At 40.0% G+C, this 12,547-nt stretch overlaps 2 protein-coding genes across 2 annotated transcripts; one reads left to right on the plus strand and one right to left on the minus strand.

Moving 5' to 3' along the window:
* The first annotated feature begins 2,724 nt into the window (after positions 1 to 2,724).
* LOC111451438 (ethylene-responsive transcription factor ERF054-like) lies at positions 2,725 to 4,405 on the plus strand. The gene has a single exon (XM_023091869.1). The coding sequence runs from the start codon at positions 3,034 to 3,036 to the stop codon at positions 4,240 to 4,242; it is 1,209 nt and encodes a 402-aa protein (XP_022947637.1). The 5' UTR covers positions 2,725 to 3,033; the 3' UTR covers positions 4,243 to 4,405.
* A 4,467-nt stretch (positions 4,406 to 8,872) lies between these two features.
* LOC111451435 (protein STABILIZED1) lies at positions 8,873 to 12,294 on the minus strand. Its single transcript, XM_023091866.1, has one exon. It carries the CDS (start codon positions 12,233 to 12,235, stop codon positions 9,164 to 9,166), a length of 3,072 nt encoding a protein of 1,023 aa, XP_022947634.1. The 5' UTR covers positions 12,236 to 12,294; the 3' UTR covers positions 8,873 to 9,163.
* Between the last annotated feature and the right edge of the window lie 253 nt (positions 12,295 to 12,547).

Below are 12,547 nucleotides of genomic sequence, written 5' to 3' on the forward strand. Positions count from 1 at the left end.
AGATCTCAAGTAAAAAAAAAAAAAAAAAAAGCAAAGACCAGCTCACAAGGCAAATACTCCTAGGTTGTCTTTGCTTATTCACGTGCCTCATCTTATGCTACTTAGGCCAAAAGTGCAAGCTAGTGATACTTTCGACTATTGAACTCAATGTCCTAAGGTGCTCTGTTTAGTAGCAAACGCTCTTTCACTTCCTGCAACCCTTTATTTTTGTCTCAAACCAATCCTTATATCCAATAATATGCATGAATTCCATAGCTTCTAGTCTCACTCATTCCATGTGTGGGATGAACAGCTTAGGAACATCCTTTGCTTGGTTTGTGGCTGTTGATGTTATGGTAAGAGACAATAACAAGCTAATGGATAAAGGCTAATGTGTTCCTCTCTGCTTATGTTTTGATTCTAATCATCACACAGTATGCATAATCTTAGCTTTGTGGCTTTATGATTTAAAAGCATCTATATTTTGCTTTTGCTTCAAGACTAAAGATTTCTTTTAACTAATAAAAAATTTATACTTTTTTGCTTTAGTTCATCTCGGTCTATATGCTTTCTTTGAACTGACCAAATTGATTTACCTTCGATCTATGTAATGGTCAAGCCCACCGCTAGCAGATATTGTTCTCCTTATCCTTCAAGATTTTTAAAACATGTTTTCTAGAGAGAGGTTTCCACACCCTTATAAAGAATGTTTTGTTTCCCTCTCCAACCGATATGGATATTATAGTCTAGCCGCCTTGTCTTATCTCATCCTTTTAAACTACCTTTTCTTACGTTAGGGTTAGCTTTTATGCCTTCAGCCTTCATACGAGATGCCCTAGCTAGTTGTTGCTGACAGCTCGCATCTTAATGTCTTGCTTCACCCTAAGGAGACACCAACTAATAGGATTGTCGACCGGAGAAGGCATATCGTGCTCGAGACAAACTCTCATTTTCATGCTCATCACTCTCTTCTTTCTAGGTCTAGACTAATACTTCCTTATGTCTGTGATTAGCCTATTTTCTAAAAGTAATGAGATCAAAATGAACATAGTCAAAAGTTGTAACAGACTAAACCCACCGTTAGCAGAGCAGATATTGTTCGTTTTGGCTCATTACGTATCATTGTCAACCTCAAAGTTTTAAAACGCATTTACTAGGGAGAAGTTTCCACACTCTTATAAGAATGTTTTATACACCTCTCCAGCTGACGTGGGATCTCACAATCCACCCCTCTTGGGGGCCAAAGTCCTCGCTCGCACACTGCTCAATGTCTAGCTCTGATACCAATTATAACAATTGTAACAGCTTAAGCCCACCACTAACAAGCTTTGGCTTGTTACGTGTTCTATCGAATAACTTCTTGGGTTCGATCTCAAGCATTCTTATTGTCCCTTTCTTAATACATTTCATTTTGAAGTATTGAAGAAGAAAATGAAATGACAATGAAGTTTTCCATTTTCCAAATCTAGAGCACTCCTAACCACAAACACCAACCATTACTGTTCACACACTTTCTGTCTAATGGGGAAGTGCAGGGCTATAGAAATGGCATGAAATTATAGGAACGACAAGGCCTAATTATTTCATTCTTAACTTTGTCAAAACTCATGCATCGTTCCTTGTCATTTGGGTTGAAAAAGGCTCCCAACAAAAACAAGGAGTGGTTGGCTACGTGCCCACACAAAACGCACCAACTCCTTGACTCTACGACCATCCATTAATCACGATCTCCATAAAAATTTAATGAAACCAACCTAACACACCTCATTAAACTTATTTTTGTAATCGTTACATTTCATTGTACTGGACTGCTAAAAAACCTTCAAAAATATCTCGGTAACAAGAACTACGAGAAACTGTATTAACGAGAATAGGTAGGAAAAATCCATCCCCAAGTCCAGGACTTCGAGATTATTTTTGATAATACATAATAATAAATAAGTCAAGAATTGGCTCTAGGTTAGAATTTTAGATTTTTTATTTTTTATTTTTTTATTTTATTTTGGAAAAAAGGCCAACTCTTTCAAAGTATAGTGTTTGACTGAGTCAAAGATTGAAGAGCATGGGAAAAGGGAACCTAAAATGATTTCCAGCACCGACACGTGTCAGTTACATCGCCGACCATTTTTTTTTTTTCTTTTCTTTTTTTGGTTCTTTCTTCTAAAGGGAAGGATTGAACGCTTCCACCGAAAGCAAAGCCCCAGCGGCTTCATATTTTGTTTAAACAATACGTAATAATCATATATATATATATATATATATATATATATATATGTAATTTTGTTATTTATTTATTTATGGGTAATCAGAAAGGAAAAAGATTAAATTGAATGATAAATGAGTTAGAGATATTGAAATACAAATAATTCCATCCAAATTATTGGTTTTCGATTATTTATATTTATTATTGTTTTTTTTCTCTTTTTTAATTCTTATGATTTGAGAATAATTGAAAATCTATTTATTAAGGAATGAAAATTAAATCAAGTCATTTAAAGTATTTTAATAATTTAACCTAATAAAAATAAATTAACTAACACCATTTAATTATTTAATTATGAGAATTAAAAAAATATATTTATTTAAATAAATTTTGCTAAACCAAGAAGGGAAAACTATTACTTATAAGAGTGTGAAAACCTCCTAATAGACGTGTTTTAAAACTGTAAGACTGACAGTAATACATAACGAATCAAAATAGACGAGTAAAGAGAGGAAAACTAACTAGGTGTTTTGAAAACATAAAAGAGAAACAGTCCAAGTGTTTATTATTGACTCGCAGGCTCGTACTTTTTGTTGTGTGCTGCCATTGGTTTAAGGCTTAAGTTAACAGAGAGCAGAGAGTGAGAGAGAAAGATGCGAGTTGGATTCGTGGGTCCAAGCATGTCCAATCCTCTTCCTTTTTCTTCCTATTTATAAACGCATTCCCTCTTCTGATTCTTCTTCACCTCTCTCAATTCCCACGTGCCCTCTTCTTCTTCTTCTTCTTCTTCTTCTTCTTCTTCTGCTTCTTCTTCATGACATCTTCCCCTCCTCTGTTTTGTTCCATTTATAATGTCCCATTTCAAATCCAGTGACTGCTCCAACTTTTCTCTCACCCAAACTGAACAACATATGGATGAGGATAAACAGATTGATCACAATGATCTCGAATCGAGTTTTCGCCGCCGACAAGGCAAGCCGGTGCAGGATGAGACCTCTGTTTCGCCTCGGCCTTTTAAGAAGATCCGTGACCCTGAAAACCATGACCCAATTCACCCATTGGATTCTACTTCGCAGCAGTCGTTTCCTTTCTTGAATCCAGCCTCCTCTGTTTCTCATGCTTCCCCTTCTTCTGCTAGAGCTTTATTGCCTTTTGCTCTGGAAACTCCCCAATTTTCTCATCAATTCAAAACAGAGTCTGTGGCGCCTATGCCTCATCGCCCATCTCTTCTTCCAACGCATAATCAGCACCAATTGGCGCCACCTGCTTCGACCCAATATGGATTCGGCTACCCACCATACTTCATGGGAGAGTTCGCGTCGTTTCAGCAGCAGCAGCAACAACAACATCAGCAATTTCTTCAGTATTGGAATGAGTCTCTTGATTCAAACTCAAAGGGAGGGTTTAGGCCTCAAGTGCGGCCTTTAAACACCACGAAGCTGTACAGAGGAGTGAGGCAGAGACATTGGGGGAAATGGGTAGCGGAGATTCGTCTTCCTCGAAACAGGAATCGACTATGGCTTGGCACGTTCGACACTGCAGAAGACGCTGCCTTGGCTTACGATCGTGAGGCTTTCAAATTGAGAGGAGAGAATGCAAGGCTTAATTTTCCTGAACTATTTCTGAATAAAGATAAAGAAGAAGCCTCACAGACTTCTGGTGGAGAGCTGCCTCCTCAAAAGGAACTAAACAATAACAACAATCTCGACAATGACTTCGAGTTAGAACCGAATAACGAGACCGTGGCAGAGGATAATATACATGAAGACGAAGCAGAGGATGCAGGGGAGGGTGTCTCAAAGTCACAGGAGATGGTTTGGAGAGAAATGGCAGAGGCTTGGCTCAATGTGATGCCAGCCGGTTGGGGCCCTGGTAGCCCTGTGTGGGACGATTTGGACACCACCAATAACCTCCTCCTGCAGCCACATCTTCCTTTTGCTAACCCCACTCATCAAGAATCATTTACCTCTGATCTTCAGATGCAGCAATTCAACTTAACAGCAACTTCCCCTTCTTCATCCTGCTCCATGAAGCCATTCTTTCTCAAGGATGAAGATTAAACATTTAAAGCTTCATTCTTACGTAAATTCAGTAGTCCACTTAGCACTGATATTTACCAGTCTTGTGGGGATGCCATCAAATCAAATCTAGGCAGTGCACCCGTGGGCCTTTTCTATTGTTAGTATCAGTCGATCAATATGTCAGTAAAGGCACAAGATTCTAGAGACTATCACTATCACTGTCAAGCATGCGTCTGGTTTAGTTTTTCTTCGGCTTTTTTGCTTTTTGTTATGCGTTATGTTCAGTTTCAGCGCCGGCCAGCCTAGCAGGACACAGTTCGTTGATTGAGTCCATCATCCATCGGGGGCTCTGTTTTTCAGCCAAGACATTCTAATTCTCATATTTGACAGCAACTTTAGCTTCCCTCCTTACTGTAATATAATATTAATCATTACATATCATATTCTCTCTCTATTTACAAAGATTTCGCTTGATGAATAACTGATATGATGAGCTTTCTGTCCCACATATGTTCTGTTGCTTCACTGGTTTTCCCAAAGCAACTAAAACTAAACTAAGACTAGAAGTAGAGCAAAAAGCTTACCATAACTTCAGCTATGGTTACGAGTTCGTTTCGCAAAAGGTTTTGCGTATTCCTCAATGTCATCATGTAAAATCAAAAGCAGTTAAAAGTGTTTTTAGAATGCTTTTGAGTCAAGTATTCGATCCAAACGCCCTTCAAAAGCATTTTCAATGATATAGAATCAAACATCAAAATGATTTCTTAGGAATGAAAAAGTAGCTACATTTAAAGTACTTTTAGCTAGAAATGTTCATTCTAGAGCTCCCAAACACACCCTTTGTGAGCCTATGACAGCCAAGGATATTTATAGAAACAATACTATATTGAACTAAATTAGGCTTACTAACTTTTAGATTTAGTCTATACCTTTTGTTTTATCACTTTCAATTTTGTTTTGTTTTTTTCAGAACTCACTATTTTCAACATTATAGCCCACCGCTAGGAAATCTTGTCCTCTTTGAGCTTTTCCTTCGGGGCTTCACCTCAAGGTTTTTAAAACGCGTCTGCTAGGGAGAGGTTTTCAAGAATGATTTATTCTCTCTCACAATCCACCCCCCTTCGGGGCCCAACGTCCTCCTAGTACTCGTTCCCTTCTCCAATAGATGTGGGACCCCCAATCCACCTCCCTTCGGGGCCTAACGTCCTTGTTGGCATACTGCCTCGTGTCCACCCCCTTCGTGCTCAGCCTCCTCGCTGTCACATCGCCGGTGTCTGGTTCTGATATCATTTGTAACAGCCCAAGCCCACCACTAATAAATATTGTCCTTTTTGGACTTTCCTTTCGAGGCTTCTTCTCAAGGTTTTTAAAACGTGTCTACTAGGCAGATGTTTCTACACCCTTATAAAGAATGCTTCATTCTCCTCTCCAACCGACTTGGGATCTCACACATAAGCTCATAATTATGAAAGAAGAACAACTTTAAAGAATAAAACATCCATGAGAAAAGCCAAAAGAAAATATCTTTTGAAAAGCAATTTACCAAACTGAGTCGGAGCTCAAAATCCCAAGCTTTTAGCACGCATGGACACAGTGGGCGCCAAATGAAAAGCATGAAAAGCAACAATACCTGTAGCCAACACATGAACACTAGCAACCTCCAATTCCAGATCCCTCCCTTCTTCGTAGCATAACCTACAACAGTAGCAGAAAAAAGTGAACTCTTTTGTGTCAAGTCCAACTTAAATGTGTTTTCATCAACTTATTATCCTTAAAAAAAAACTCAACAAGTTCTATGATCAACATTCAAATGAATAACATTATCAAGCTGAGCCTTGTCCTTCATTGCATCTTTGAGAGACAGTTCTAACCAGATCAAACCAATAATCAACAACTCTCGAGTATATATAATTTCAATATTGAATTGAAACGTATGAGCGTGTCAAGTCGGTATCCTTTTTACTTTTCCCATCCCAATAATAAGTTCAAAGACAAAAACAAGGAAAGAACAAAAAGCATGGTTAATAACAAACTCCCAATTAACAAGAAACAAAGATAAAGTAAAAAATATGAGAAGCTTTTTGAGAAAGAATGGACCCCAGCAGCCGGCCTATGGGATGATATCCATTTCTTATCTGTGACGCCAAGATAGATTACAAAAACATGACATTGGCAGTCATAATAATGTAGTGTGCAGCTCCAAATAAAGGACCGAAAGTGTTACCATATCATATAAATATAACATAGACTATTAAGGTCCATCATTTCTAACTGCAATTAATTACCTTCTAACCAAATTCAATATTAATTTCAACGTCAAGTTCAAGCTCATTTTGATTTTGGGATTTACACGTTAAGTTAAATGTTCATGTTGAAGGATAAATAGGCGATGTAATTACACCTACTCATTGTGCAAACAGTCATCACCCTTTCCTATTTTTCCAACCTTTAATTATGATCCACCAATAATGAGTTAGTTTATTGTAAACACCGTTTTGATTATAATTATTAGATGCATAAGAGGGAAAGAAAATATTTATTACGCATTCGATAATTACAAAGACGAACACCACATCGTAACAATCCCTTTTAATGATTTCTTGTGTGTGATTGTGTGATGAGGATAACGAAGATCTATTTTCTTTTCGCTCAAACGATGTTTTTCCTTTGAGATGAAAATTAAGTTCTTATCTAGATGAACATCTAAGAGTAGTTATATAGGACTTTGAACTCATCCTCCCAAAATTCCTCTACTTTTTTCACATGCTCTAATGTCCCTAGGTCGACTCATGGTCGTTCGTCCAAGAGACAAATTATAGATCACCCCATATATCATGAATGAGTAAAAGACGTCTATTGTTATGAGACATGTACCAAACCCTTCTATTTTTGGTTGTCAAAGGCATTCCTAGGATATTAAATCTTAGATAGGTGGGTTTAAAAATCACCATGATTATGTAGCAGTCAAATTGTATTAAGCTTGTTATTGGAACCACATGCTTGACTTAAGGAAGTTTGATGAAAGTTTCATTAAAGGTTTTAGAGTATATAAGGAAGTGGTCCATTCCCACAACTTGTCCCACCGCTCCAATTTGTATGTGGTGCCTTTTATTTGACGTAAAGGAGGACTATTTTGTTCAGGACCTCAATACTTTTGAGAGGACGTCTGATCTTAAGCTCAATTGGGACAAGTGTTTTGTGATTGGGCTTAATTTTGACAGGTCTGTTCATTCAACAGAGTGTAAGGTTTTTCCATTTTCTTGTGTTCTTAGCACATTGATTACAAAGGCAAAGGAAGATCTTACAGATGTTCGAGAGATCTTTGGAAAAAGTTTAGACTTTACCCAAAAGCAAACCCAAGGTCTCCATTCTGCAGATCATGACATTGATATCAAAACTGGACCATTTGAATCAACCTAACCAATCTGGGTCTCCAGTTAAAGGGCCCATCATTATTAGAATAGTTTAGACGACTGACCTTCAACAAGTATAATATGCAACCAAAAAAGTATATCTATAGAGAATTCCAGTGACGAACCTGGTTAGATGGAGGTCAACGTGGTATGTACAGGAGCAAGATCGTTCTCTACCTCCATAAGAAACAGATACCAATTTTTCAGTTCCTTTCATTCCATAATCGCTCTTCTCTCTACAACTCTTTCAGCCCCTCTACTCTTTGCTTCTCATGGCTCACAAGCAGCTTCTTTTTCTCCCACGATTCCATCCACAAAGAAGTATACGCCCCTGGAAATGTTGTTCTGAAGGACAATGGACTGTCAGGAATTCCATTTTCTGTAAATGTGAAGTTAAAGGAAATGTCAAAATCACAGGAGCTCTCCCAGGACTGGGTCTAGCCACGGCCAAGGCTCTAGCTGAAACAGGAAAGCGGCATATAATTATGGCATGCAGGAACTTCCTTAAATCTCAAATGGCAGCAAAATCAGCAGGCATAGCTAAGGTCAACAATACTGTTGTGCATCTAGGCTTTGCCCGCTTGACAGTGTGAGGCAATTTGTGGATAGCTTCCACCGCTCGGTTATGCCTCTTGAAGTTGAGTGCTTGTATGCAATGCTGCTGTCTACCTGCCGACTGCAAAGGAGCCAACTTTTACTGCTGAAGGGTTTGAACCCACTATTGGAACTAATCATCTTGGTCACTTCATCCTCACACGGCTGCTACTTGATGACATAGAGCAATCAGATTATCCTCCAAACGTGTTATACTTGTGGGATCCATCACAGGTACTAATTGAGCGCATTCAACTAGACATCTATTTGGACTACTAGAACTTAAACATGGCCCAGAAATCACACTTAGAGATCTATATACAACAAGATGTAGTATCACAAATTGTAAGTTCAATTCCAGGAAACACAAATACATTGGCCAGGAATGTGCTCCCTAAAGCATGCATGAGTGAAGAAGAAGAAGAAAGCCTTTTTCCAAAACCAGCTACTGTAGAGAAAAAGCTAACAGTCTCCAAGTATATAAGGATAGAAAGCACCAATAACGTACACAATTAAGTAACACTGAAAGTTTCGTTTGAGAAAGTGCAAATATGCATAGTTTAAGTTACCCCGAAATTTTGTTTGTGAGAACGTACAGAATCAAGAGGCACTAGATATGTATGCGCACGTAACAGTAAAGAATACAACATATAACATCCAAATATTAAGGTCCCAGAATACGAAGCCCCCCACCCAAGCATCCAAATATCCAAACATTAGAATATACTAATTAAATAGTGAAATAAGTAAAAGAAGTTACAACAGCAGATTCATCATCGACAGTCTATGAAGGGTTAACCATGTGTACAGCAAACCAGATAACAAGACAATCTCAATATGCCACAAATTTTCAGCCATTGATTAAATAAATCAACAAAACTCGGGCTGTTCTTTTAAATCACACATGCCTTAACAAGCAGCAAAGAGGCTCGAAAATCTGAGATATGTTAAAGCTAATTTCTGCTATTTTCAGCAGCGCCCTCTTCCTTACCTAGGGCAACTACTACTTTTTTCAAGATCGCCTCAGTTGGCTGATGGGAGTTCTCCACAGCCTTGGAAATCATTTGCCATTTCTCACCATGTTTGGGTTCTGCAGCAATACATCTCTTCAGTACGTCCTTCTGATTCTCATCAGTACCATGCTGTAGTTCGAATTTGTAGTACAAAACCCAGAAATCACCAATATCAGGAGCAAGAGTTACTGCCCTGTTTAGCCATGTTCTAGCTTTGTCAACCTTCCTGTCATGCCAGAACAACTTGGCCACAGCAGCAATAACGTGTGGATCATGATCACATTTTTTAAGTGCATCCATGCTCTTGGTTTTACGTTGTGGACGAGGTACCATCTCTATTGAGGCTGCCCACAAAATGCCACTATTTTGACATTCTTGCAGTGCCTTGGCCATCAAAATATCAGATTCTTTCTTATTGCCATGCCTCAATTCAGCTCGCACTGCAGCAAGCCAAAGTTCAGGGTTTTGAGGATTTTTCTTCCTGGCCATGGTCAACACTGCTCGAGCCTTGCTCAATCCATTCATTTTCTCTTCCAGGTGAGCAAGAGAAAGCCAAAGCGGTATGCAGCTAGGACAGTGCTTCAAACCAGACTCATAAGCTTCCTTAGCCTTCTCCAGGTGCCCAAGACGTTCCTCCAACTGCCCAAGCATTAACCACAGTTTAAAGAAGGATGGAAAACGCTTAAGCCCTTCATTCAGTAACCTGCTCTCTTCCTCAGCGTTGCCCAGTTCTCTCTCAACAATAGCAGATTTCATCCATACTCGTTCCGTGCCTCCTCTTTCCCGAGCTTTAGCAAGAAGCATTCTAGCTCTCTCAGGTTCATGATTCTCAAATTCAAGCTTGAATGCTGCAAGCCAAATCTCCTCAGAATTGGGAATGGCTGCATAGGCTTCTTGAAGAATGGATCTAGCAGCAGGAACATCCCCAGCAAGCCACTTCTCTTTGGCACCCATAAGCCACAACACTTCAGCCTGTGGCCTGTAAGTAACAGCCTTACGAAGTAAAGCATCAAGAGACTCCCTGGTACCATGGCTCTTTTCAAGCTGTGCTGCTTTAAGCCATATACTTTTTTTAGTCAAGAAGACAGTAAGTGCATGTGCATAAATTGCTCTTGCTGTTTCAATCGAACCCCTCTTTTTACACTCTTCCGCATCAGCTACCCAGGTCCTCTTCCTATCTTCTTCCTCAACCCCAACTCCTATAGTGTTATGGATAATTGCTTGGCACGTAGCAACCGACCCTGCACGTTCTGCAGCCTCAGCCTCCTTCATCCAAGCCTCTCTATCAATCACCACGCCTACTCTCTGTAAAGCTCTTATACCCTTTTCTATAATCTTTCCAACCATGGCAGTATTCCCATTAGCTTCTTCCAATTTGGCGGCTGTTATCCATATAGCTGGCTCCTTGGGCAACTTCTCCCTTGCACTATTAAGAACCTTTTTCGCACGATCATAAGTTTCCAGCCTCGCCAATGCAAGCCACAATTCAACATGCAAAGGACAACACTCAACAGCCCTATGAAGCAGAAGCCTGGCATCCTCTTCATTAGCTAGCTCCACAACTGCCTTCCACAACCTAACAGAATCTGGAATATGTTCCAAACCTTTCCTCAAAACCCTACTCTTATTGGCATTATCATGCTCCAGTTTTGCAGCCTGCAACCATAATTTCACCGAATTTGGTATTGACTTTGCCCCCCTAGCAATCACAGCCTTCGCCTCATCTGGGCTAGCCAGCCTACAAGCCTCCAACCACACATCCTCGTTCTTGGGACACTCTTCACATCCTTTCTGAATTAATTGCCTCGCTGCCTGAATCTTTCCAGCCACCTCCTCTAACCTGGCAGCTGCAATCCAACCAGGCGGATGTTTTGGATTTGTTTGGGTAACACTCTTGAGTAATAATCTTGCCTTTTTGATATCAGATATCTCTGCATCACTAGTTATCTTCATACTCTTCAAATCAGTGAGATACCCTTTTGGGTCTACAACCGTCAATCCTGAAACAGAATCAGATAACCTATCCAATTTCAACGACAACACTGTACCTCTACCCTCACCGACGGCAGTCAAGTCCGTAACTGGGGTTTGTGCCCAAGGCGTCTCTGTCCCGCCTGCAGCTCTGCTCTTAGGATCCAACGCCGTCACATGTTCTTGCTCTTGCCTAGCCTTCTCAAGCAAGGTATCTGGCACAGGTACAAAGCTCTCAAATCTCTTCTTCTTGTTCCTCAATGAATAATCCCCAATTTCCGGAATGCTTTCCCACTCTTGGGCCGATAGAGTATACAATTTCCGCTTTAGGTCTGCAAACTGCTCGGTGATTTTCGGGTTCGAAGCTCGATACTTCTCGATCTCCTCCTTCAATCTCGCCTCTCTCCTATCCTTTCTTCTTGAATCCATCCGCTTATCAATTGCCTCCCATACTGCATCAGCCTCCTTATCGTCCTCATCATATTCCGCCGATGCAAACAACCCTACATCGTTACCTTCAAATTCATCAAACTTCTGATTCTCATCATATCCCTTGTCCTCTCCTTCATCTTCTTCCTCTTCCTCCCCGCCCTTCCCCCGCCCTCTACCAGCCGGAGCAGCGGCAGCACCACCAATCGTCGTCGCCGACCTATCAGGAAGGTCCGGAGCAGCCCGAGCAGGACCAATATCAGACCTAGTCGTGAATCCAGTCGCACCACGTCCCAACCCAGCAACATAATTCGGTGGAGGTTTAGAGTTCAAGAAATCCAATCTTGGTTTCGGTATAACAGGAGCTTGCATACCTCCGTATAAGGGAACGTGAAGGGTTATAGTTGAATTCGGATGGACTCGAACATGGGAAAGCAGCGTAGAATCATTCAAATCTGAAACTTGAAAGCTTTGAGATAAGAACAATCGCTGAAGCGAAACGGGTATGTGGGAAACCTCCTCGATTGCCCGCTTCAGGTTAAGAATGGAAGTAGTAGAAGGGTTTACGTTAAGGAATAGGGTTTTTTGATTTGGGATCGAAAGGAACACCATGACTGATTTCAGAACGAATCAGTTGACGAAGAGAAGACAATCGGAAAAAGTTGTAAGCAAATATCAAACCGACTTAGCGACGCAGACTCGTATTTAACCCCGATTCTGCGAAAGTGGACTCTCAAACACGGCCCATAAAATATGTAACAAATGGGCTTTAGGCCCACTTATTACTTATTGGACCTTGAACTGGCCTTCTACTTGAGGCCCATTAATAGAAAAATACGGTAAAAAAGCAAATAAATAAATATATATATATATATTTTTTTTTTTTTTTTTTTTTTTTTTTTTTTTTTTTTTTTTTTTTTTTTT

The sequence above is a fragment of the Cucurbita moschata genome, unplaced genomic scaffold, assembly GCF_002738365.1.
Source record: "Cucurbita moschata cultivar Rifu unplaced genomic scaffold, Cmos_1.0 Cmo_Scf00013, whole genome shotgun sequence".
NCBI classification, from domain to species: Eukaryota; Viridiplantae; Streptophyta; class Magnoliopsida; order Cucurbitales; family Cucurbitaceae; genus Cucurbita; species Cucurbita moschata.